Raw genomic sequence first — 27,123 nt, 5'->3', positions numbered from 1 at the left:
TGCCAGAACTGATGGGCCCAAACTTTCCTTTAACAATACTTTTTTCTTCCCATTTTTTTATTTTTGTTTTATTTTGTAGCCATTATTGTATAATTAGTTTGTTTTCATGTTATAGTAATTCGGAACAAATAGGAGATTTGCTTGGCCCCAATTGGAATCCTGTTTTCCTGTAAAGTGCATTAAAACTAAAAATAGATTTATTCGTTTTCTAAATACACTCCCCTTCAATAAAGCACATATAATGTCCTAATCAAACTATATGCAATTATTTTTTTAATTTAACATTGTTATTGGGAGCATGTGATTTCCATGCTCAGGTGGCATGTGTTCTTTTTGTCCGTTAATTTATGTTTCTGGCTTATGGATGCATATTAAAATAAAACCTCACCAGCTTGCCATGCTAGACCTATTGGCTTTGCCAAAATGTCTTCACTTAACTGACAAAAATAATTGTTATGAAATCATGTTCATCGCCTATTTTATGCACTTGTGAATTCTTGTTGAAAAGAGGTTGGACGTGTTTAATGCTATTTATTCATACAGCACGCATTGCAGCCCTGCAGTATTGGTTCTTTCATACGAATTGCAATGGACTGACTCTAACACTTTCTGGGAATCCTTTTGCCTGCAGGGGACAATGGCAGTGAGTGGGTTCAGCACTGGGTGAAAGGAGGCTACCACTATTATTATAACCTACACAGCAAGGAAGGTACCTGGGAAGAACCTCCGGGGTTCGTACAGAACAATACCCAGCTCTCGCGGGAGGATATCCAGGTAAGATGGAGACGCATCTTCGTATGACATCTTCAGTCATTTGAAAGAGTGTACTTCTCTTCAATTTTGATTCTGACTTTGAGTCCCAAATTAATTGAAACTGAAAGAAACTTTGACTTGAAAATACTGTCTAGTGCATGTTCTTCTACACATTGAACTTCCCCATGACTGGCATACTCATTCCAATTGAGGCAGTTTACGTCTGTCATTCTCCAGGCAGTGTTTGTTCCACTTCTGCCATTCTTCTGAAGTGCAGAATTCGATTTTTAGCTTGGTGTTTGTGCCACATTTATTAGGCTCTGTAGTGCTGCGCACATCCCGCACGATCACAACCAAGCATGCAAAGTTTGTTTTTTAGACCTACAGAGCAGTACATTGCACATTTGGAAAGGATACATGTTATGGGAGATTGGAGAGCCTAGTGAAGGTATTCAAGGGACCGGCATTTTAAAGGCAGTTAAATATTTGGAGGAATCTGCACTCAAACAATAATTATTTTGTAAAAAATAAACTACCCCGTTGACCACTACCTGAATGCTTGTAAAAGTATATTCAGAAGAAGTAGAATCAAATTGTCTGTTCCACACCATTTCCAAAAATCGACCATCACTGGAAAATAGTGTTGAAGGCATTTGTGACTGTAGATACACATGCTGTGCATACTCCTGTCAGCTAGAGTTAGGCCCGAATGTGTGCAAGTTGTTATTCTGCAAATAGGTCTTTCGACTCACGAGGTACTGGGGCTCCTCCTCTTGCTGGTAATGCGCATGCTCATAGACGCCATTGTTTTTTTGTTTGATCTGTTTATTGAATTTTCATATTTGTAAGATACATATATCAATCACATATAAAAAGTTTGAAACCAGTATACATTTACAACAATCATATAGTTTGCAACCAACATACCATAATATAGGCAAAAATCAGCCGAGCTGTCCATGAACATACCATGCAGTGAATGAAATCCGGAACAGGAAGACTTAATCATATCAATCCATACCTTTCAACATTCTGATGAATTAACAGAATTAAAGGCCTTGTGCCATAAACAGTTATGTTCCACTTGCATTTCTCCCAGTGATTACAGCCAGCCCAGCCGTTTCATCAGTGTTTTTTTAATCAAACTACTTTATAGATAACCATTAAACATTGAACAATAGGCCAATGAAGAAAGAAAAAGAAAATAAGGAAGGGAGGGAGGGCAGGAACTGCACAATAAGACGGTAGACATTCTACGACTACCATAAGAATGCCAATGTGACAAATCCAGATATGCCTGTACGAGTTGTGAACTGCAGCATAATGGGTCAGCACTCAGTAACTAATGACAAATATTTCTTAGCATTCCAGTGACTGGGCACATTACAATATATAAATATATATATACATCCCGTATTTAAATAACAATTGGAATGTCTAAGGGGGTCCTCCGGAGCTGCTCATCGACTCCATTGTTAAATTGTTTTGTTGCGTGGCGGGTAAGGATAAACTATGAAGCAAAGTGATGTATAGAGAGATGTCCATGCCAAGAAAGAGGAAAGTGAGATAGAAAGGTGACTGCAACAGCCACAAGCATCCGGAGAGGAGGGTGGCTGCATCCAGATCTGAAGCACTACATGCCATGAACAGATGCTTACAAGGTAAGTAGCATTTTCACTGCGAGCCATGTGTGCATATACTATAAAGCAGTCCTCCCATAAAAGCGGTGGCTAGCCTGTAGAAGTTGCAGTAGATTGAAAATGTGTATGTAGAACTGCCTGTGCAACATTGGCTTGTTGGTGGGCTTGCACATCTACACAATAATGCTTTGTAAAAGTATGTGGTGTGGGCCAGGTGGCTGCTTTACAGATGTCAATTCTAGGGATATTCCCCATGAAGGCCATAGAGGCTCCTTTTTTCTGAGTGGAGTGGGCTCTGGGAGGAATGGGCAAGGTTCTTTTAGCTTTATCGTTGCACGTCTGGATGCTTTTTACAATCCATCTTGCAGTGCTTGATTTGGATAGGGCCTTCCCTTTGCAGGGCTTGGAGAAAGCAACAAAAAGCTGCTGTGTCGTTATAAAGGGTTTAGTTATGTCACTGTGGGCACATAAGGGCTCATTCAACATCCAAAGTACGGAATGCATTTTCCGCAACTGAGGGACACAAACAGGAAGGGCAATGGATTGAAGTGGAATGGAGCTCACCTTAGAAAAAAATCTGGGTTGATTCGGAGGACAACTTTATCCCTGTGTATCTGGAAGGAATGTTCTTCTATGGTTAGTGCCTGAAGCTCACTGACATGCCTGAGTGAAGTGATGGTGACCAGAAAAGCTACATCCAAGAGAGAATCTTGAGAGGACAGGAGTGAAGGGGCCCACAAGTCTTGTCTATACAAATTTGAGGTTCCATGTCTAGGCTGGTGGGGACCAAGGAGGCATGACTCTTTTGAGACCCTCCACAAAAGCTTTAACAACTGGAATTCTGAAGAGGGAAACTTGTTGTCTGTTCCGAAGGTAGGCAGCTACAGCAGATGTGTTGTCATATGGATTTGGAAGGTAAACGGCAAGTTTGCAAGTGAAGTAGATAGCAGAAAATATCTTGTACTTTGGCTGCTAAAGGGTCAGTGTGTTTTGAATGACAATAGTGGACGAATGTCTTCCACGTGGCAGCAGCTTTAAGAATGCTCATGCATTTGGGTGGCAGATTAAGGTACCAAATTCTAGGACGTCAGGAACCAGATCACAAGATAGAGAGATCTGAGTATGTGATTTTCCCCATGGCTCTGCATGAGAAGGTCCAGCCTGTTGGGAAGCCTCTCATGAGGAGCCACTGAGAGTTCACAGATGGTGGTGAACCATGGTTGGCATGCCATGGTGGGAACCACCAGGATGGGGGTTAGAGACTTCTGCCGAAGCCTCCGAACCACAAACGGAAGTAATGAAAGAGGAGTAAAAGCGTAGGCAAATAACCCTGACCAACTCATCTATAGTGCATTGCCGCTGGACTGTGGGTGTGGAAACTTGTAGGCGAAGCTTGAGCATTTAGCTTTTTCTGGCATGGCAAAGAGGTCTATCTCCAGGAGTCCCCAATGTTGGAAGTACCGGAGGAGGGCTTGCAAATGGAGTTCCCACTAGCGGACCTGTTGCCGCATCTGCTGAAGAGGTTGGCAAAGTCGTTGCCCACTCCTGGAAGGTACTCCGTTAACAGATGTATCTTGTGTCAGAGAGCCCAATACCAAATGGTCTGAGCTAGGTGTAAGAGCTTTGGAGATCAGGTGCCCTCTTGCCTTTGAAGGCAATACATAGCTGTCATGTTGTCCGTCTCGTTGAGAACTACTTTGCTAATCAAGTGGGTAAGGAAAGCTTTCAGCACAAGGAGTTTCAAGTAATTGACATGGAGAACCTGGTGTCGGGGTTCCCACTGGCCTCAGACAGTCAGATCCTGTAAGTGCACACCCCGTCTCGTCCATTGTAATGGTCCTCTGCGAAACTGGGTTGAGAAAAGGCTGTCCCTGCAACAGGTTATTGATGTTCTGCCACTGCAGAGAGCGACAAGTGTGGTGGCTAGATCATTCCAATGACCCTCCCTTTGGGACCACTGGTGAGCCAAGCAATCCTGTGACGGACGCACATGGAACCTGACATGGGGCATTAAAGCAGTACAGGAGGCCATCATGCCTAGGGTGTGCAAGACTGTCCTGACTGTGACTTGGTGACCAGGTTGAATGAGAGGTATTAGTGTCTGGAAGGACTGTGTCCTGGCAATATTTGGATATGCCATGCCAACTTCTGAGATGAAGATTACCCCCAGATAGGGCTGTATCTGGAGGTGATGAAAGTGAGAATTTGTTGCGTTGATGGTAAACCCTAGTTGATGAAGGAGGTTTATTCTGAGCAGGGTGTGTTCACAGCAGTTTTGATGGATGGCACTCTTGACGAGCCAGTCACTTAGATGGGGAAGACATGGATGCCTTGTCTGCCCAGGTGAGCAGCCACTACAGCAAGACACTTGGTGAACACCCTGGGTGCAGTGATGACCCTGGCGGGACCTATTCCCTGAGTAGCTTTTGATGTTTTAGGGAGAGTTTGTGTTTGCGGGTGGAATGCTGAGAGACGTGGAAGTGAGCTCCAGAAAATAATCATCTTGAAAAATATCCTACACCCACTGGTCAGCGGTGACGTAGCGCCAAGTGGGAAAGAACTTTGGAGGTGCCTCCGGACAGGTGTTGTATGATCGGGTAGGAAGGAGAGGCAAGTCAGGGTTTAGTGGTGGTGGCAGCTCCTTTGGGGAGCACCTTTACCAATAGCCTCTGTGAGAGGACTAGTGTGCGTGTGGCCATTGGTACAAAGTGGAAGTCTAAGGGGAGGCGGTCTTTCAGCTTCCACGGTAGGGCGTGCGGCACAAGGGGTAGGTTTTTGAAAGGCCTCCATTGCTTTTGCCTTTTCTGTATCTTTTTTTAATTTTTTACAATATATGGCCAACCTGCGGTCTTAACAGATATTGCCCATCTGAGGGTAGGTTGAGCAGATTTTGCTAGACTTCCAGCTTGATGGCAGGAGTATGCACAGCATGTGAATCTACAGAACTACATGCCATAAACAGATGCTTACAGGGTAAGTAGCATTTTCCGTTTTAATGTCCAGTGTTGGAAGACTCACTGTTTGACTGTTGGAGATTTTGCCAGCGTAAGTATAGTGACTAAAGAAAACTAGGTGGCTGCCTCAGTTGTCAGGCATGGTGAGATTTTGGCCTAGGGTAGGAGGTCGCTGTCTGCACCTTAGTTTATTCAGAAGCCCATCGAAAGTTGGATCAGAGGCAAACTCATGCTCCAAGTAAAACAAAGGCCATAGTCGAGAATTATGCTCTAAGGAAAGTGGTACATGTGGGAAGGTCAAATCCAAATGCATGTGGTTTATGTCTAAAAATAAAATTGAGCAGCAAAAAATCTCAAATAAAGGTTTAATAATAAAGCTAGAACTAAGTATGGTTTGCTGACGTAGATAAGGAAATGAGTAAAGTCAGTGAATTTCAGATTTACTTTTTTGACATGAGCTGAAAGTGATGGTTCCTTATGGAATGGAAGCACTAATTTGTAAATGAGGCACCAATCCAGTGTACTAAATGCATTCTCACTTTAATAACAGAAAACATTAGAGGTTTGTATTTTAATGGTGTCCAGATCGAATGCAAAGTCATCGTACTTCAGTGATAACATTTAGAAACTATGAGGCAATTTCTGGGGATAGGTTATCTGGCTTTCCAAGAGTTGTTCTACAAAAAGTGTTTGTCTCCCCAAAAAAGACCCACCAAGTAGGATATTTCATCGATATTAATTAGTAACTAGGGGCCATATGTACAAAATCTATTTTGAGGTCGCAAACAGCCTGCATAATCAGGCTGTTTGTGACTGAAAAAGGTTTTTTAAACTCTTACAAAAGCCAAATCTCAAGTCAGTAACCTGTTACCGAATCATAATCTGGATTTGCGAATCGTTTTGTGGAATCTGATGTGTTTAGGTTGTCCCTTCCTAATACAGATTAACAGTGGTATGTATTAATGTTTTGCGACCTCAAGGGTGGTGGTAATCATTCGCAAGTGGGAATGGGTCCCCAGGGGACTGCTTACCCTTTGTGAATATTCAAACAAATATTTTTAAGAGCAGGCAGTGGTTGAAAGGGTCCACTGCTTGCTCTTAAGAAATTAAACTTGAAGGTTTCATTTTATTTTTTGAAACACCCAGTTTTCTTTTAAAGAAAACGGTCTGCTTTAAATAAATAAATAAAGAAGGATTGCTTTATTAAAAAGCAATCACAGACATGGTGGTCTGCTGACTTCAGCAGGCCACCATCAATGTGATGGCCTCAGATTCTAATGGGTTGCAAATTGCGAACTACCTTATCAATATTCATGAGGTAGGTCGATTGTGCCCCCATTAGGAATCGCTAAATGAAACTCATGGGTTTTATACATTAGAAATTGCGATTTTCAATTTGCAATTCGCAAAGAATCGCAATAAGGAAATGGCAATCCCTAAAATTTGTACATATGGCCTTCACATTTGCAGACTAATGCATCTCTGCTTTATCGGAGTTCCAAACTAATGGGTACCCTGTCACCTACAGGCAATGCTTGGAACTGCTTCTTAAAGCTGTTAAATGAGCAGTTTGGCACTATGAACGTTAATAGGTCCTCTCGGTTTTCACACCTCAGGGCTTTAGCCAAGCCTATGTTTTTCATCAGATATTTAGCATTTTTCACATGCTTTCTTCAGCACAGGCAGCCTGTACCTCAACACTGTGAGTTGAAGTCATGGGTGTTTGTGGCACCAGTTCTTGCTGTTAAGGAAACAGACACCCCTTACAAAGAGGTTCTTTGGGGGCAGACATCATGACCATGTTGTTGGGAAGATGCCTTTCGCTTATGCAGAGTAACAATGAGCCTTCGAACAGCCGGCTCTTGAGTTCATTCTGTGGAGCAGAATCGAGAGGAAACTTCGAGATACTAAAAGTTGGACACTGACAAGTGCTTAGGTGTCCACTGGTTGCTTAGGTGTGCAGTGAAGTACCTAGCCATGCTTCTACAAACCTTCCTCCACCTGGATGCTCGGTTGTTGAGTGCCCCCACCCAGCCAATCCCCATCCTAGCCCCTCATCCTAGCCACTCACCCTAGCCCCTCCCTTCGTGAGGCAGTATTCAGAAATATGTCCTTCCATTGAATTCAGTCTTTCTGTCGGCCTGTACCCAGGCAGGATTCGTGCCTCCGTTCAGATCCAAGGCCTGTTCTGTCTGGTGTGGCATTCCCCAGGGATCTTCGCCGAGCCTCGTGCTCTTCATCCTTAATGTAGCTCCTTCGGCCAAGCACGTACCGCTTGACATCAGTGTGCTATGCTGATGACAGTCAGGTGATTGGCAGGCTTGAGAGCAGCATTGGAGAATCTTCTCTCCCACCCCACCTCCACCATCCAGTCCATTGAGCCAGGAAGGAAGGGAGCTTACCACTTGTGTGTGCTTAAGATGGTCTGTGTCCCATTTTTAATTCAGCATGATGGACACTGTTAAGGTTTTTTTCTTTTTATTTCGCTTGAAAACGGAACTGAAGCTCCAATGGTGATGATGAACATCCCATTGAGGTGGTTTCACCAATGAAAGTTTGCAATTGACGGCCTCGCCAGTGAATGGCTGGCCTGGGTCATAGAGCGCCAGACTAGCGAGAGGCCAGTGCCAGAGGGGATGGGATGGAGGCCGCGCCCTGAAGATCCGCGACCACAGCAGAAGGGATGAAGGAGGCAGAGAGCAAAATGTGTAGAGCAAGAGGCGCATAACCAGGTGTTGATAACGATGAATTGATAACATTCCTGTTTGACATTTTAATAAACAAAACAAGTGTTGCAAGTCACTGTATTATTTTACATACAATATTTCAATAATTAGTTGTGCCTTTCTGACGTCACGTGTCTCAGGAAGCATCCTCAGTGGTAAACCTGAACTGCCAGGGGTGATGGTTATTCGGTAAGCAGCGAGTTAAGCAGGACATTCTGTACAAATAACGAGTTACTAATCTGTTTCTCTCGCAGCCACCCTTCATGTCTCGTATATGTCCAAAATGACAGTAGCATTAAAATGATTTCTATTGTGTAAATGTGCCTAGCGTCTCATGCTTGAGTGCATTCTAACATGTTCTTCTGTGATCCAGAGCACCATATCTGGAGTGTCGGCAGCATACAACCGAGAACAACTTTGGCTAGCCAATGAAACGCTGATTACTAAACTGCAAGCCCGCTGTCGCGGGTTCCTCGTGCGCAGAAAGTTCCAGTCGAGGATGGACTTCCTGAAGAAGCAAGAACCTGCCATCACGTCCATCCAGGTACCCCCGCGCTATGGTGCTTTCTCCATGTCCGATAAATGTTATCATAAAATGAAATATAATGCAGCCTTGAAGGCCGATGGCAGTTTTAAGGCTGCATGTACGAAGCAAAATAGACCAGAGCTGGTTTCGCAGCTATGTTTAAATCCCCGAAGCCTGTAAACGTTGAATAATCGCAAACTTTGTCCTAAGGAATGAGGCTTACGATTGCCATATTGCATTGATATATGCCTCTGTAGAGACCAGCCTGATTCACCCTAAACCATATTTCCCAATCAATCACCACACTTACCATTGCTAATGAAATAATTTCACATACGTTTGTGTAGAGGGTCCTTTCAGAGCCACTCTCTGGATACTTCTGAAATAGCTGGCATTAGAAAGATGATGTTGACCGGCTTTGACTTTGTGTCAGCGATTTTATAATTATCCGAGCAGAGTTGTTTGGTAACTTTTGGATGTCATCAGTTATTACCCAACACTTTCACAACAGAGCCTCGAGGAAGCAAAATGTGTTCACAGTTCAGTCAGCAATAGCAGTACGCCTAGTTTGCCACCGGCTACTAATTAAAAGTAAGCGCTATACTCTGCTTAATCTACCTCACAAGGAGCCCCAACAAATCACACATTCAAACAATCTTTTTGTGACATAAAGGATTACTACACATATATTAATGAAACAGTTGAACAGTGTTACACGATATATGGGTTGAAGTTCCACCAGGATTTGGTGGGACGTCTGAGGCCAAACTTCCTCACCTGTAAAGTCTGAGATCGGTAAGAGGCCACAGGCTGCTTCCAAAATGGCGAATGTTTTTGTAACTCGGAAATATAAGCGTGAGCACTGGTGTAAAGAAGGAATTGTTTACTCCTGAGTTGTATAGACATCATACAAGACATGAACATTTTTCATCTAGGATGGTCAGTGGATGAAGCAAACTCTGAGGATTGGTTCACACGATTACAGTTGGACAGAGTGTAGGTCCTGTTTATTTAAGTGTGTCCAAGGAAATGGATGTTCTTTAATACAATCCACATGTGAATAGAGTTTCACTATCGGAGAGCTCAATTTTATAGTATGGACCGCTTGCCTTTAATTGCCATCTGCATTGTATGCAACACCCCTTATGGTACTTTTCTGTACAATGTCCTGGTTTTGACCTTTAAAAAGTCAGATTGGCGGCCTTATCAATGCTCTCCTTCTGTGTTGACGTTTCTGTTACATTACCAAGTATTTTCCTGTTTTTAAACCGGTACTAGCAGAAAACCACTTCCTTAATACACATGAGCTTTTCCGTTTTCATTTGGTTTGTTATAATGTTCATTTTGCTTTTAAACTTCTATTCAACTGAAAGATTACCAGATTTATTTTTTATTACATGAAAATGGAGGTAGGGAACAGAATGTACCTGCATTGATGGCTTCTCTAGGACCGATACGTATAGCTTGGCTTTGGATGCAAATGTTGCATTGATATGTGAAATTAGAGTACAGGGTTGATGCAAAGAGAATGTGATGTATTGCTTGGCAGATCAAATCAAAATCAAATAAATCTTTATTCAGATAAAAATATCCATAAAAGAATCCCACAGATAAAATTTACAAAGATCTTAATAAAAACATTCCATTTAAAATCCATAAAAATTATCTCATAACGTGGACAGTTAGATATACAGACGCAGGACACCAGATACCAAGCTTGGCGTTAACTCAGTGATCATCAAGTTTAAAGGCATTATCAAAAGTATCAGATTAGATATAATTCATGAGCTATTCATTTTCATATCTTAAAATGCCCAGGTATAGCAGCTGTTTTCTTCTTTGGATAGCATAAGAAACATAGACAAACTCGATAGCACAATTTAACATTATTAAGATTACGGATATATTTAAAAGCATCTTTATAATAAATAGTTTTTTTCTTTTGAAAACAATGGCTGCAGTATTTGTTTCCTGTGATACCTATAAAAGTTAGAAAAAAGTAAAAGATTTAATGTAGTCTGATTGGACTTGCCATGCTTAGATCAAAATATTGTCTTTCATGTGATTACTCTAATTACCACATGTAAACATAAATTATAAGCAAGAATACAGGCTTTAAAAAAAGTTTAAAGGGGCGCTCCCATAGTCAGAAAGATCCCTAGCTGGTTGATATTTTCTTATCACAAAGTGCTAGAGGATGATGCCGGTGAACACAGCTGTCAAGCCACTTTATCCAGCGGAAATGACCTCTTTGTCAAGAACACTGGTCATCATGCTGATCCTTGTCCACCCGAGGATGACACCCGAGGAGACTGGCTGAGCAGATATCGCAGCCGACAAATGCACCCACACACAGATGCACTGGATTGCACATGGGAAGGTGTCATCAGCTAGGATTGAGCGGGATGTAAAAGACTAGGAAACAGGGTTAATTGTCACTGATTTCTCTCACATGAGTGTCTTTGTTTCTCTTTCTCGCGTATTCAGGCAATTACAAAGTGTCCCCATCGCAGGGAGTGCAGTGCCTGGGAGGGTTTCATTTTTAGGTCAAGCATGCAGACAGCACACATGCACTGCTGTCGCTTGGCGACCTATTGTGTAAAAAAAAAAAAAAAACAAGAAAACCTGCCTGTTACTTACAATTTATCAGTGTCATTATCACTGTTCTTAACTGCCTTCTAATTTAGCAGCCAGTCTCAGGCATCCGTTCCTGCGTCACTGTGTGGTGCATGGACAAAGTACAAATTGATTGTTTTCCTAATTAGTGCTAGTCTGCTGCTCGCGCTGTGATTGCGATATTATTTCTTCTTTTTTTTTTTTAACAATGTGGTGTACAACATGGCTAAAATATGTTGCCAAAGCCAATAGCTCTCGCTTAGGCGAGATGTAATAGCTTTGTCAATGCTTATTAGCATAGTCATTCCTCTTAAAATGAGAAGTTTGATGTGATTTTTTTTTTACCACATAACAGTTCAATGACCAGCCTGTTGCCAATCTATTTGCATGTTTTTTACTTTCATGTTTCTTTTTCATTTTAAACCCATTTGTGTGTAGGCCAAAGCATCGTGGCCTACTCTGTACTGACTTCTGCTGTATTTTTCAAACGTCACTAAAAGCAGTTCATCAGCTGGCCTCTTTTGCACAGTTATCTGGTGTAACATTGCCTTAATACTGTGATAATCAATTCTGGCCTTATTTACAAGAGTCTTCTGTGCAGCCCAACAATGCACAGTCTTGTAGTAGCAACCATTTCATCCTTCCAACCCTGAAAGCATCAGTTTAATTTTTCATATTCTATTGTCAATCCACATAACACTTTAAATTTCACCTGAAAAAATTAAACCGTTGTGCTTCTGTCCAGATCAACTGCCTTTCTGGCCTGGGAAAACTAATCGTTTAGCTACCACACCATTAATGCTTCTTACCAATATTGCCTCCTTTAATTGTATTGGCTTCTCAAAAAAATACAGAAAAGCAAATACTCAGTACAAACATTAAGCAAATGCATTATGCTGATTGCCAGTACATCATGAAGGTCACTTTTCCCTAAAGAAAAAAAGAAATCAATTTCAATCAACACTGCCTTGGCTGTAAACGCTTTTGCATTTGTTAGCATAGGACTATTAGACCAGATTACTAAGTATGCTCTGATGTTTAACAATATGTGAATATGTATATGTTGAGGCTCACCTCTACTGCAGAAGTTTAAAAACAAACACAGCACTATTCCAGACTAAAGAGAAAGCCTGAGGATTGAAAACAAAATAGATTTCCAATTGAAATAAAGCAAAAATAATCTGCAAAACATTGAGCAGAATAGTGAACTGCAGAGTGTGAAACCAGAAAACCTCTTTTTAAGTATAATTTACTCAAAGCATTTTCAATGGGATGGTTTTTCAGTGTCAATCTACTAGAGACTATAAGTTGTAGATTCCTTACCTTTTGAATTTCCCCCAGACTTCAGTCTGGATCCGGAGAATTTTTCTTCAGCAGTACTCCTGCGCGTCGGTGGGTGGCATCAGTCCACTCAGTCTCTGTTGTGGGCACCGGGATGACGTCAAGGGACCTATATAGACGCCGCCCATGTGTCAGTTCTTTATTTTTCCGCGCCAGTCTTCCGCAGATCCAGAGAGAGCTTACCCCTTAGCCATTTTTTTGCTAATCTGTTTTGACTTTTGTCTACTTTTTTCTTGAGCCTTGAACTCCTGGTGCATCGAGGATGTCCGAATGACAGACCGGCTTCAAGCTCTGTGGTTCCTGTCACCAGGCGATAACAGTGACGGATCTGCACCTTGTGTGCCTTTGGTGTCTGGAGCGTGACTACGACCTAAAGTTGTGCTCCGAGTGCTGGGTCATGAACCCGCAGGCTTTGCTGGAGCGGTCTCAAAAGCTTTTAGAGGCCCGGCGCTCGGCTCTGCTTTGGTCTCGTTCTCGTTCGAGAGGAAGGTCTCAAGGACGGTTGTGGAGCCCACACTCCTCATCGCACTCAAAGTCGTCGGGGAGGTCTTCGTGTAAGTCAGGGAAACACAAGAAGAAGTCGAAGAAGTACAGGCGTTCTTCGACTTCACCCCAGCCGCTGGCCGACGCGACGCGGGACTCTGAGCATCGTCACGCGAAAGCTCCGTCCCCAGAGCAGCCTTCTGAGACGACTGCGCCTCTCCACTTTTCCGGAAGCCAGAGAATCTCCTGCCCAAATCCAAAAGTTCTTTGAGGCCTTTTACCTCATTTTAAGGCATTTCGGCTTCGCTGGTGCCCTTTTGGCCCAGTGGAGCTGGCTGGGGCCCCTAGGCCTTTGACCTCAGCGGTTCCGGCCCCAATTCCAGAGAGCCCCCATGGATCCAGTATTGGATCCGGATCGACGCCGGTCAAACTTACTCGACCTTCCCCCAACATCGATCCAGACGACAACGCTGTTGGCGCTGACCCCATTCTCATCTCCGAAGTAGGCGCTTGACGTTGATTCCAACGCCGGAAAGAACTTTCGTTCCCGGTGTTCAATTTGCGCAGGAGGGTGGTGATGAGGGAATGGGAGGGGTAGCTGGACCCTTTATCTGACTAGCTTGATGAACTGGACTGGTGAATGGATCCGGGTGATGCCAGTAGCCTAGACACTCCCTTGACACTAGCTTGCTTTCTCACCCTACCATGGCTACAGAGGAGGGAGCTTCCTACGCTGTGGTGGTGAGAAGGCAGCCGTGGTCCGTGGCCATGAGCTTCCTTCGGTGGCAGTGAGGACTAATCTCCTTCCACTTCTGAACCTCTCTTGCCGTTCAATGAAGCTCTTACATTTGTCCTTCTGGGCACTTGGACCAAGCCCGGCACAGGGGCTCCTGTGGATAGAACAATCGCCCACTGCCACCGTCCCGCTCCAGGCGACCCAGCGATCCTGACGCATCATTCTTCCCCTTAGAGCTTGGTGGTCCAAGCCTCATCTTCAAAGGGCCCATTCCCTTCCCATTCGCCAGATAGGGAATCCAAGAAGCTGGATCATTTTGGGAAGAGGATGTTTTCTTCCTCCAGCTTGGCATTGCGGTCCGTGAATACCACTTGCCTCTTGGGCCAAAACTCCCATATCATCTAGGATGCGGTCACGCAGATGCTGCTTCAGTGCCCACAGGAGGCCTGGGCCATTCTCTGCGAGGCAGTTGCGGATGGGGAGACGTAGCCAAATTCACTATACATTGTGGACTGGACACCAAGGACTCAATGGGCAGAACGATTGCCACGTCGTTAGCATTCAGACGCTATGCCTGGTTGAGGACTTCTGGCTGTTCTGGGATGTCTAATCAACCTTGATGGATATCCCCTTTGATAGCACTCGCCTCTTTGGTGACAAAGCAGACTCGGCGCTTGTGCACTGTAAGGAATCTCGAGCTACAGCCAGATCCTTGGGCCTCACGACTGCCACCTGTCCACCTCAGTCTGCTTTTCGCCCCTGTCGTGGCTACGGAAGGGGCACCCGGCCACGTCTTGCCCAGCCACCGGTGCACACAAGCTGTCCAGCACCTGCGTGGCCACAGACATGGTACCAAGCATCCTCGTGGGTCAGGGAGCCAGTGTGTGGGCCAGTCCACTCTCCCCCCCCCCCCCCCCTACCCCCCCCCCCACCCCTGCCTCCAAACCTTCATAATCCGCAGTTTCAGGCCCATCATCAGCCAGTTGGAGGCAGGATTCGCCATAACCTCCTCCACTGGCAGTCCTTCACATCAGCCAGATGGGTTCTGTAAATAGTCCGATGGGGCTACTCCCTCCACCTTCAAGACTGCTCCTCCCTTAATGCTACCTTCTTATGATCGCATGTCGGAGGATCATTTGGCACTTCTCCGCAAGGAAGTATTGGCTCTCTTGTCCAAGGGAGCCATACAGAGAGTACCTGTGCCAGAAGTAGGTTGTGGTTGTTATTTCCGCTACTTTCTGATACCCAAAAAAGGACAAAGGCATGCGTCCTATCCTAGACCTCTGGGACCTCATCTTCTTGTTCAGGAAGGAGAAGCTCAAAATGCTCAGTTAAGTCTTTTCTGCACTTGACCCAGAGGACTGGATTGTGGCGTTGGAGTTGCAGGACGCTTATTTCCATATCCCCGTCTTGCCAGCCCACAGGCGTTGCCAATGGTTCACGGTGGGCCGCGGGCACTTTGTTCACCGTGCTCCCTTTTGGTCTTATCAGTCCCCCTCAGGTGTTCTCAAAGGTGATAGCAGTGGTTGCGGCTCTTCTGTGCAGATCAGTGGTTCTAGTCTTCCCCTATCTCGAATACTGGTTGTTGAAGGCAGGCTTGCACCTCCAGACTACAGCAGACCTCCTGCCCTCGCTGGGGTTCACTATAAACGTGCCAAAGTCACACCTGACTCCTTTTCAGATGCTCTCTTTCATCAGAGCCATTCTGGACACAGTGCAGTTTTGGGCCTATCCTCCCGAGCAGCGAGTCTGGGATATTTGAGCGGTTATACCGATGTTTCAGCCTCAATCCCGGATTTCGGTGAGAATGACCCCGAGGCTGCTGGGCCTCATATGGCCTTCTACATACTGCTGGTGGATCATGCCAGATGGCGTATGCGGGCTCTGCAGTGGGACCTGAAGTTCCAGTGGGCGCAGTATCAAGGGAATCTTTCCGACTACGTCCAGATCTCAGAGGGGACTGCACACCAACTGCAGTGGTGGTTAACAAACCAAGATTGGGTCAGAGGCAGGTCCCTCTCCCTTCCCCAACTCGATATGACAGTAGTGACAGATGTGTCACTCCTGGGATTGGGCGGCCATCTGGGAGAGGCGGAGAACAGAGGCGTCTGGTCTCTGGTGGATTCTAGTCTCCTTATAAACCCTCTGGAGCGCTGGGCGTTCAGACTCTCACTGAAAGCATTCCTTACCTCTCTCAAAGAGAAAGTGTTGCAGGTGCTCACTGACAACACCTCCGCCATGTGGTACTGCAACAAACTGGGCAGGGTGGAGTGGTGGTCCCTTTGTCAGGAGTCTTTCCGCCTCTGGACATGGCTGGAACAGGCTCTCTGAACACCAGAGCGGACAAACTCAGCCGGCGGTGCCCAGTTGATCACAAAGGCGTCTCCATCCGGAGGTGGCACAAGGTCTTTCAGCGGTGGAGAGAGTCTTAGTTAGATCTGTTCGCCTCCGCAGAGAACACTTAGTGTCAGCAGTATTGCGTGTTGGAGTTTCCAAGGTTCAATCGCTCGGCGGCGCTTTTCGACATGAGTGGAGCTTTGTCCTCCTGTATGCCCTTCGGGCTGTACCACTTCTGCCCAGAGTGCTCAAGAAGATTAAATACGATCTGGCTTAAGCTATTCTTGTAGCTTCGAATTGGGCACAAAGAGTCTGGTAACCCAACCTACTGAGCATGGCCATCGTTCCTCCTATCAAACTGCCCCTTCGGGAGGATCTTCTTTTGAAGCAGCAGAGGACGGTTCTTCATCCGAACCTGTCCAGCTTCCACCTCCTTGCGTGGAGATTGAGTGGCGGCAGTTGACAGCTTTCGACCTTCTGCCCGAAGTCTGCGATGTAATCTTGGCAGCCAGGCATCCCTCCACTAAAATGGTATACCCCTGTAGATGGAACAAATTTGTGGCATGGTGCACCGCAAAAGCTGTTGATCCCCTTTCTGTTCCTCTTTCAGAGGTTCTCTTTCATATATTTTATTTGGCCCAGCAAGGATCTGCCTTAGGCACTCTTAAAGGATATCTTTCAGCTATCTCTGCCTTTATTTGCCTTCCAGATCAGCCTTCCTTATTATGTCTCCCATCGTTTCTAGGTTCTTTAAGGGCCTTACTCATTTGTTTCCTCCTTCCTAATGCCCCAATGGGATTTAAATTAGTTTTTTTACCTTTGTGTGCTCCCTTCGATTCCCTTCACAATTGTCCTCTCAGGCTGTTGACTCTGAAAACTGCTTACCTTATTGCCATCATCTCTATTCATAGGGTTTGCGAGCTTCATGCTCTGTCTTCCAAGCCACCTCTTCTCTGTCCATCTGGATAAAGTGGTGCTTCGAACAAAAACTTTTTTCCCTTTCTAAAGTGGTCACGCCCTTTCATGTGGGACAATCCATCACCTTACCCACCTTTTTTCCGGCCCGCATCCCTCCAAGGATGAGATGAGACTCCCCCGCCTGGACCTAAAATGTGCGTAGTCTTTTTACTGTGAACACGCAAAGATTTCCGGGTGGATGATCAACTCTTTGTTGGCTGGGTGGGTGCCAAGAAAGGTCGGGCTGTTCAAAAATGGACCATATCTTGATGGATTGTCCTCTTCATTTCATTAAAATATGCTATGCTGTGACGAAGAAGAAACCTCCTGTGGGGTTGCGTGCTCACTCCACCAGAACAACAGCGGCAGCAACTGTTTTAGCACGCAGAGACCCACTCCTTGACATCTGTCAGGCGACAACGTGGGCATCCCTGCACACGTTCACCAGAAACTACTGCCTGGACAGTCTAGTCCGGAAGGACGGATACTTTGCCCGTTCGGTCATCCAGGACTTCCTTGTGTGATCTTGGTTCGCAAACTCTGTGTTTCGGGCGTGGAAAGTCAGGTTAAGAATTGACATCCGCGCACATGGGCGGCGTCTAAATAGATCCCGTGACGTCATACCGGTGCCCACACCGACGGAAGCGGAGCCGATTGACGCCACCGAATGACATGCAGGGGTACTTCTGAAGAACATATCTCCTGTTCAGAATTACACCTGGGGAAAATTCAAACGGTAAGGAAACTACAAATAATATATGTCTCTACCAGATACATCGTTACTGAAGGTAAGTAACTTGTTCTTTGAACTTGTTACTCTGCTCTTCCTGTCCAGACTGTCTCTTTGGGATCTGTTAGAATCTCTTATAGAGTACTCCAATACATTAAGCTGGCTTGTGTCAGTCTGCTTAACTGTCAAATTCAAACACGAGATGATGGACGGAGCGCTGAAACATTTCAGACACTCACCCCCAGTCACAGATCTGGGTTGAATCCATCATCATTATTTAGCTCACTTCGCCACCCCACTTCAGACACAGCTATATGCAAATCAGTCTTGACCCTGTGCCTCATAAAGACCGTCCAGACCGAACTGCCATGCTATGTCTTCCCTGGCCCATAAACAACCGTCCTGGGACCGGTTTCGGGCTAACAGCCCTCATTAGCCAGGCTAGCTTGAATCCAGTGGCAAAGTGAGCAATGGACGCACATCTGGGTTTACCCTGCCATCTTAGGGCAACTGTTCTGCTTTCTGTCCATCAATTGTTCTTTTTGTATTTGTCACCCCGAGTGGGACGGGTATGCCCAGACGTGGGCACCGTACTCTCCATGCCACTGGAGTCAAGCTATCCTGGTCCTAGGATGCTTGTTTCCAGTCCAGGGAGGACCTGGCCTGGGAGTTCTGGCTGGACTGTTCCCATGAGGCACAGGGTCAAGGCTGATTTGCATATGGCTGGGTTCACAGTGGAACGGCATGGTGAGCCAAAAACGATGGATTTAGGCCCAGATCTCTGTACTGGGGTAATTGTATGACATTGTATGGATTCTGTCCATCGATTGTTCTTTTTGCATAACTTTCAAATTCAGCATGTAGTGTTTTTCTTTTAAGAAAGCAACATGTCCTGTTGCGTTTATTGCTATTGTGTAAGATGTGAATATGTTGGGCCTCAGGCAAAGCAGTTACTTGCTGATTACCCAGTGGATGTTCGCAGGCTTCAACAGCAAATGCCAATTAAATTATAATTCTTCAAATAGCCCAATTTCTATTTGCCTTGAATCTTCATAGAATGTGCTCTGGAAGCCGTAATTATTTTATGCATGTCTTTTATTATTGCTGATGTTCATTCTCCTCCCTGCGATATTTAACGTACAAAGTTATTATCTATATTTCCAATCCTATACATCGAGAAAATATTATTTTTTCTTTTTAGTCCCATTTTAGAGGTTTCAAGCAGAGGAAAGCTTTTCAGAACCGTTTGCGCTACCTGGACGATCACACAGATGATGTTGTAAAGGTCGGCCATTTTAATTATTGCAAAGATGGATGAAAGATAATATTTCTGTCGAACATCTCTAATTCTGTGTGTTTCTTCTCAGATTCAGGCAATGACTAGGATGCACCAGGCCAGAAAACGTTACAGAGATCGATTGAAGTATTTTAAGGATCACGTAAGAGCTTCCTGTTTTTCTTTGATGGGGTGTTTTAGATTAGGCTTTCTGGCTAAAGTGTAAATGCATCAACATCAGGTTAGTGCCTCAGTTTTGGTGCGGGGCTTTTTTGTATAAAGACAGCTGTGTTAGCATTCAGAGGCTCTGCCATCATGAAAAGGCGGGTGGTAACAAAACATTAAGTAACGTAGCACACCAAAGAAAGCATGTGGAATGGAGCAGGAGGCAGATCAGGGAAAACATTTCTCAGTGATGAGAAGAGCAATTAAGCCATAGTGTTCATGGTCATGAGGATGCCACCCACACAGCTGCACTTGTAAATGGCCTTCTGCATTCTGTTGGAGACAGAATATCATGTGTGAAGAATTGCCGTATTTTGGACCCCTTGGAAGGAAAAACTTGATAAATGTTTATTTTTTTCCACCTCAGATAAACGATGTTGTGAAAATCCAGGCCTTCATTCGTGCCAACAAGGCCCGTGATGACTACAAAACCTTGAGTAAGTCTGATCTATGAGCGACCCGGTGGCAATGCACGTGTGGTCCAGAACACTCGTCTTAGTTATAGGACTTCCTTCTTAAATGTTTTAACTCTTTCTCATATTTCCTCCTTGTATGTTGGTCTTTTACTTTCCCTCTCACTTGACTCCCCTGCTGTTCCTTTTCAGTAATGGAGAACTACTAATTCAATAGTAGCGCTTAGTTGAGCATTCTTTTGCCTCAGTGAGTCTTGGGCATTCAGTGTGCAAGAGGTCTGGCAATACCGATGCTTTCCTCTTGTGGCAGGGCTTACTGGTACCAGGGTTACGGGTAATTCTGGGATGCGGGTATACTGCAATATTTATAATTAAACCTTCAGCGTCCCCTAAGAAATTAAAGAATTACTACAGAATTTGTATTACTGTACGTGGTTCCTGTGATAATTCTCTATTTTTAGTCCCATTCAGAGAATAGACCAACTTTTGCCTTGAGAAATTTCTGGGGCCGAATCATGTGCTTGGTTCCTGCATCTCCTGTAATTCACAATTAGACCTAACACACTGACCCTGTAATGGGATTTTATTCGGGCTTTACTTGTATCCTACTCGTTGAATGGTTACAATAAGGTAGAATCATTTTTGCATTGAAAATGCCAAATGTTGTGGAGTGGACAAAAGTTGGAGATGTTAAAGATATTCACGGTCGCGCAGCGCATGTGTACTCAAAAAGGGCTGTGATGTTGTTCTGCAACACAGGGCCATAAAGGTTTATTAGTGCTGCTTGGAACTTTATACTTTTTGTTATTCCTCAGTCAGTGCAGAAGACCCACCCATGGCTGTTGTCCGCAAATTTGTGCACTTGCTGGATCAGAGCGATCAGGATTTCCAGGAGGAGCTGGAAGTGATGAAACTTCGTGAAGAGGTTGTGACCCTCCTCCGATCCAATCAACAGCTGGAGAATGACCTTAACCTCATGGATATTAAAATCGGACTCCTTGTGAAAAACAGAATCACTCTGCAGGTACGGATGCAGGAGATCAGTTTGCTGAATTATTTTCTGTGTCTGAATGTGTGCAGAAATCACAAAAGGAGATCCCCTATATTGTAAAATAGGGACGAGGGAAAGTATTTAAAAAGTAAAACAAGTCCCTAAACAGAAAATAACACTCAATGCTGCTGGAATCATGTACTGTTTAGTGATACTAGGGGGTTACATTAATCGAGTTATATTGCCACAGTACGTTACTAGTTCAAAAACACTTTTCACATATGAGTCCTTAGTACAAACCCCTATATGTAAAATGTTTCAGATATCAGACACACAATATTTGTTCATATAATATACAGATTCAATTTTTATTCATAGTTGTGGTTTAAAATCCATATACGTTTAAAAATCGGAAGCAATCAATTCTCTCTGTACAGATGTTTAAAATTAAAAATCAAATGACTACAATGAATCTATATTTAGAAACAAGAAAACTGCAAAAAGTCGACGCAGTGTTTCGGTGCAGTTAGATCTACCACCTTCAGGACAGAGTTTTCTAAATATTTTTTTTTATAAAAAGACATTGAACAATACAATATATTAGTATTCATATTAAGAGAGCAGATTTCATTTTTTGTACATTATATCACAATATATGTTTTCTGATTGCAAACCACATTTTTAGAGCAATAACATACTGCGCTAATATTTCAACAAGTACTTGGAACACATATTATAATATTATTGTAACTTATACCGACAACATCCGTGACAGTTTAACATAAGACCCCACAATTAAGCTCTTATTGAGAAAAAAGGCAAACATACCCATGAGTCACAAAACTGTACATGATTCCAATACCTCTAGACCAACCTACTAGAAATATATCAATGCTTCCTTTCTATGATTCGACTGGGAAACATTATTATGGTTACACGTGTAAATAAAAACCATGGAATTGCCTGCAAATCAATTAATAATATTTCAGTCATGATTCATATATGCGATTTTATGTATAACATTTTTTTGACAACCATAAGTCTGACGTGCATATCACGCACCTTTTATATAGTACAATTCCTTAGTAAAAACGATCCAGGGAGCCACCGATAGGTAGATCGTTATATACTGGTGTCCTTAAAAATAGAAAATTAAACAAAAAGGATGCCTTTTTTATATATATTCTGTTAGATGTTACCACACTGTATATAAAGTGTATACAAAGGGAGGAGGCTTACCGATAACTAGCCCAGCCCTTTTGACCGCAAATCAGATGAGCCGTGATTGAGCTTCACTTCTTTGATATCTATATGGGCTTTTTTATTCTAAGATATACCAAGAGATTTATTAATTATTTCTCTGTCTTTATTTATAATTTTAGCAAAAACCACAATGACTGTTCTCAAATAAAAGGGAAAGAGAAATGAGGTAGAGTCAATTACCTGGTTTAGCTGCTATCTTTACATTGCAACACAAAATTAAAAATCTGCAAAAGAAGATAAAGTGCTTTTAGTCAAGAATCTAGCGTACATAATTAATCGTTTTTAGGTATACATGTTGGCTTCTATTCGCTCGCTACATTTTTTGTCAGAATGCAAGCGTACATAATTACTTATTTTTAGATATGAGTTTTAGCTTTTGTTCGTTTTCTCCCGATCTTTATTCTTATTTATTTTAGGGGCGTGGGCATTATGTCTATATTATACGCTACCATTGCCTATCACTTGACTACAAACTCATTTTGTACATGTCTAAAGTGCTGATTATTTTCTTCAGCCAACCCATATCTCAATCGTCTTCGTAATGTGACTTTCCTAAGCATGTACATTTCTAAGTCGCCTTCGTTGTGTTACTAAGCGTATGCTTTTACTTTCTTGCGTATGCGCGTATCTCGTTATATAGTTGATAACATCTAGCGGCATGTACTTTCATTCTGGTGCCTGCATCTATCTCTAATCAAGCATGTTATATCGTTGAGGGCATGTGTTGTCTTCACTTACTGCCAAAAATATAATAGTGAAGACGTACAAATTTATTATTCGAGGTGCCCGGTTATTTAATGATTCTCTTGTTTCTATGTTCTAAAAAAAAAAAAAAAGAAAATGAGCGATTTGTAACTAAACGATTTTCAATTTTAAGCGGATAGTGTTGCCCACCAAGAAAATGCCTAATTGTTATAATAACGGCCCGCTAACTTGATGAGAAGTTCATCTCCTGTTGTATTCGGAAATAGAATATTGAGCCTTACAGCTTTACATGGCGTGATTCGGGGTTCCTCCTTACCTGATAAAAAAGCTCTGGCCTCCCTGCTCCCTGTGATAGTGTTCCAGATTAGGATGTAGAAAGATGTGTGCAGCCAGCCCACTAAAATCTTATTCTTGCAGTAGTATTGCAAAGGTGAGCACATCATTCTTATCTGTATATATTTTTTTTAAAAATTCCAGCTGTACATACATTGCACACACGTGCTGTGCAGATTTCTCAATTTGTTTGTAAATGTGTCTAGTTGAGTGCAGGAAGATACAGGATGTCTCCCATTTATCATGCAGCATGTGAGAGTCTGACCATTGAGAATCAGTCAAGTGGTTTATATGAAATTGTGCACTTGAAGTGGAAAGGTGTAGACTGTATGAAATGTCGTCTTCACTGTACATCTGACCGTACTTTTACAGGGTACTTACCTGTGGCTATGAATTCTGGTGCATGCAGCTTACCACGCTTCCCTGTTAAAAGAAACCATGTGCTGTATGGCTTTAGCATTGGTTCTGCCGGTAAAGGCAGTGTACTTCACTTTGTTACCATTGTTACTCATTCAGCCGTTAGTCCTGCTTAGCCACTCACAGAGCTTTCCATATATTTCTCAATACCAGGCAGAGTAGAACAGCAAAGTATTTAAAACTTTCTGAAGAAAGCAGGGAGTGTCAGGGCATGGATCATTGTAGAAGAATTGCTGGTAAAATTATAAACAAATACGAAGTTCTTAAAATCCACCTATCCTGAAACAAAGAAAAGGTATAGTTACTATTGTTTGAGGTGCTCCAGTCACCATTGCCATTCCTCCCTTAAGGACATATGTTCTGGTACAGAGTCAGTTCTCAAAGGATGTATAGGCTTTGAATCAGCGAATATGACCTAGTGAACATCTAGAAACAATAAACTGTGAGCCAGTGAGAAAGTGAAGATCCTGTAACTTAATCAAAGCAGCCAAGAAGCATACTAAGTGCAAGAAGCTAGATAGGCAGAGTGGGTTCATGCGCTCGGCCTAGTACTAAACCTGCATATAATTTTCACAACAAGATCACCCCCATGTGGAAGGGATCCAAGAGAGTGATGGACTTAAGTGAATTATGCCAGTGGCACAGGATAAGTTGATCATCAAGACTAGCAGAAGTCCCCTTCCTGCACACCACCTGAGTCATTCAAGGTTAGACATACGATGTGCAACGTGCTAAACTGGAATCAGACCGCCAGCCAGGACCGGATAGAAATCAGGTGGGAAGGCTGAGGCAGATGGACAGGTAAAGCCCATCAGGAGTTGGGCTGTCAAAGGGTGACTAGTCGGAGTGCACTGAAATAGACTGAGGTTGGTGCCATCATTAGCTTTGGGACATGGCAGGAAAGGAACTTGTGGAACCCACTGTTTTTGTGGATCCATGGTACCCTCTGTGTGTATATTTGTACTCACTATTTGGCATCAAGTACTGAAATACTTTGGTGATTAAGTGCTACAGTACTGCTCTGATGAACCTTTGCAGCTTTAGATATCTTTAACAATGTAAATCCTTGCAAGCTTGTGACAGAAGCATACAGCCCCATTCTTTCTTTTGGCGTTAAGGCTTTTCAACATATGTTCCCCTTATTCATAATTTTGACACTCCATCTCAAACCCAATTGGTAGCCCACATCTCCATGGACTGCATTTTGAATAGTGGTAACCAATAAAAACATTTTCATTTGCTTCATAGAGATAACTGATCCAGGTTAATATATTTTCCATAGCAGTGACCACAGTGATCCATATAATGTTATGTGCATTTGGGTACAGCACAGTTCACACGGAGGGTATCCTGGTGCTGGAGCAGGAGCTGTATGGCCCGAGCCAGGGTCTGACTAGGTGAAGATCCAGGTCTTCAGTTTCTTGTAGAATTCAAGAACTGAGGAGGCAGTTATGATGTGCAGGGGCAGAGAAGGCTCGACCGCAGTATCTGGTTTTGCATATGTGAGTTGTGTATGTGAGTAGACGTATCTGGTAAGTTTGTGAAAGTGTATTGTTAAGGTACATAGCGTCAATGTTGTGTAAGGCTTTTTGAATGCGTTTGAGAAGTTTGGATGCTTATTTGTGAATTAGGAGCAAGTGGAGCTCTTTTAGGTGCGGAGTGAAGTGAGTGTGGGGCAAGAGGTTGAGTATGAACCTGACTGCTGAGTTTTGTATGGTCTGGAGTCTTCAGGTCTGGTCCAGCTTGCTGATAATGAGGGCTTGTGTGAGAGTTCTACAAATCTTGGTGAGGGGACATTTGAAGATCTTCATGAGCATCGTGAATGTCTGGAAGCAGATGACGGAGACTGCGTTTATTTGGCCAGTCTTGGTGATTTGGTTGTCGATTATTATTATGAGAATCTTTGCGAGGGTTTCTTGGACGGGTGTGCAATTGTATGAAACAAGTAACAATCACAGAGGGAATAAGGCATCCATCACTACACTCCTGATGGGCCACACTGGCCACTTTCCTAGTTTAATGGAGTGATAAAACAAATCTCATTCTTCCTTGTGTCAGGACTGTGGCACCTTCCCACTCCCAGGCAAACCATAAGGGGTTCTAACCTTCTTGACAAGGGCAACAAAGATCTTTTACCTACCCTTCTCTGTGTACAGTGAGGCGAGTACAAGGTAGGGTGTATAATGCCAGCTGATTTAATAAAGTGTGTGTGTGTGTGTGTGTGGGTGTGTACATGTGTGTACACGTACACTTCACCCCCGAACAGGAAAATGAAGGGACCGCACTCGATTGAAGGTGAAACTGTTATTTTATTTCACCGAGATGAAGCACAGGACGCGTTTAGGCTTCGTGCCTTTTCCCACTGTACATAGTACCGTAAGTTCAAGATTATTATATCCTGGTGTACACAGTTCACTTCCGGTGCATTAGCAGCAACATAAACGACAGACTCCAAAAAATATACTATAAGGAGGCGCCATCTTGTTAACCAGCTTAAGAAGATACAAAAAATGTTTATAGAATCAACTTATCGTTCAAGTTCATAGATAATTAACGAAAATGAATTATTAGTTCTTTGGCTAGTTTTTCGAAACACATCTTAATTTGTGGATTTATGACCTCCATAGATGGTGCCTAGCATTTTCCATGCATGATTAAGCCCTGAATGGCCATTTCAAATGCGTTTTATTACTATAAAGAGGCGCCATCTTAACCCTTAGTTCCAAACTCAAGAAAACAAAATAAAGTATGTACAATTTACATATGATACAATCTCAATGCTAGTATATGCAGGTACATGATTATGCCTCGCGTCATAATTAATGAATCAAAAAATTAATAAATGGTGCCTCTCTAATTCCATAAATGATTACTACACTCATTATTAAGCCCTGAATGGGCAGATCAGCAAATGTGTTACTCGTGCACAATTCGATTCACTTCTATGTTCTTCTCATATCTTTAAAAAGTAGTTGTTTGACCGTACAGAAAACTCTCAAATCATAACATAGCATGTACTCATCCTAAATGAATTGCAAGTTCTTCTTCAGTATTTAAACCATTTGGGATGGTAGTTTGCAAATCAATTATAAATCTAGATTCTAACCTGCGTAGTTTGATCTCACGGTTCCCTCCCCGATCACTCGCAGGGACGTGATCTAGGCAGAAAAATTTCAATACATTTCTGTCACTATTATGGAATTTAGAAAAATGCCTCGCTACGGGATAGGTAAAATATTTCTTCTCTATTGCTCTGGCATTCTCTAAAATTCTTCATTTAGTTGGGTGTATAGTACTCCCAATGTACTGCATGTTACAGGGACATAAGACAGTACACACTGAATGATGTATTACAGGCCACAAATTTATTAATAACCTTAGGTTATGCCATGCCTGGAATTTTATATGTCAAGGTCTTAGAACTATGTCTGCAGGCCTTGCATTTAGAGCAAGGGAAAAAGCCAGTCAGTGTACTTATTCTGGGATTATACAGAATCGGTTCGTAATGGCTTTTTACAAGTGCATCTTTTAATGATCTACTCCGTCTAAAAGTCACTTGGGGATGATCCGGAAATTTTTTCCCTATCACCATATCTGTATGTAAGATATGCCAAATACGACACAGTATTTTCCTTAGTGTGCCTGCATCATTAGAGAAGGTAGTGATGAATCTAAAGGTTTCACTTATTTGAATATTAGAT

General features: G+C 43.2%; 1 protein-coding gene across 1 annotated transcript in view; it reads left to right on the top strand.

The window, feature by feature from the left end:
- Positions 1 to 27,123, top strand: part of IQGAP1 (IQ motif containing GTPase activating protein 1) — a 532,553-nt gene that overhangs the window by 281,792 nt on the left and 223,638 nt on the right. Inside the window, exons 18-23 of the mRNA XM_085644306.1 lie at positions 632 to 774; positions 8,447 to 8,617; positions 19,001 to 19,084; positions 19,167 to 19,238; positions 19,668 to 19,737; positions 20,529 to 20,737. Of these exons, the coding sequence (XP_085500432.1) occupies positions 632 to 774; positions 8,447 to 8,617; positions 19,001 to 19,084; positions 19,167 to 19,238; positions 19,668 to 19,737; positions 20,529 to 20,737 (749 nt within the window). The remainder of the gene's footprint in view (positions 1 to 631; positions 775 to 8,446; positions 8,618 to 19,000; positions 19,085 to 19,166; positions 19,239 to 19,667; positions 19,738 to 20,528; positions 20,738 to 27,123) is intronic.

The sequence above is a fragment of the Triturus cristatus genome, chromosome 3_1 (genome assembly GCF_964204655.1).
Source record: "Triturus cristatus chromosome 3_1, aTriCri1.1, whole genome shotgun sequence".
NCBI lineage: Eukaryota > Metazoa > Chordata > Amphibia > Caudata > Salamandridae > Triturus > Triturus cristatus.
The sequence above is the reverse complement of the archived record's forward strand: the minus strand, read 5'-3'. Positions and strand labels throughout refer to the sequence as shown.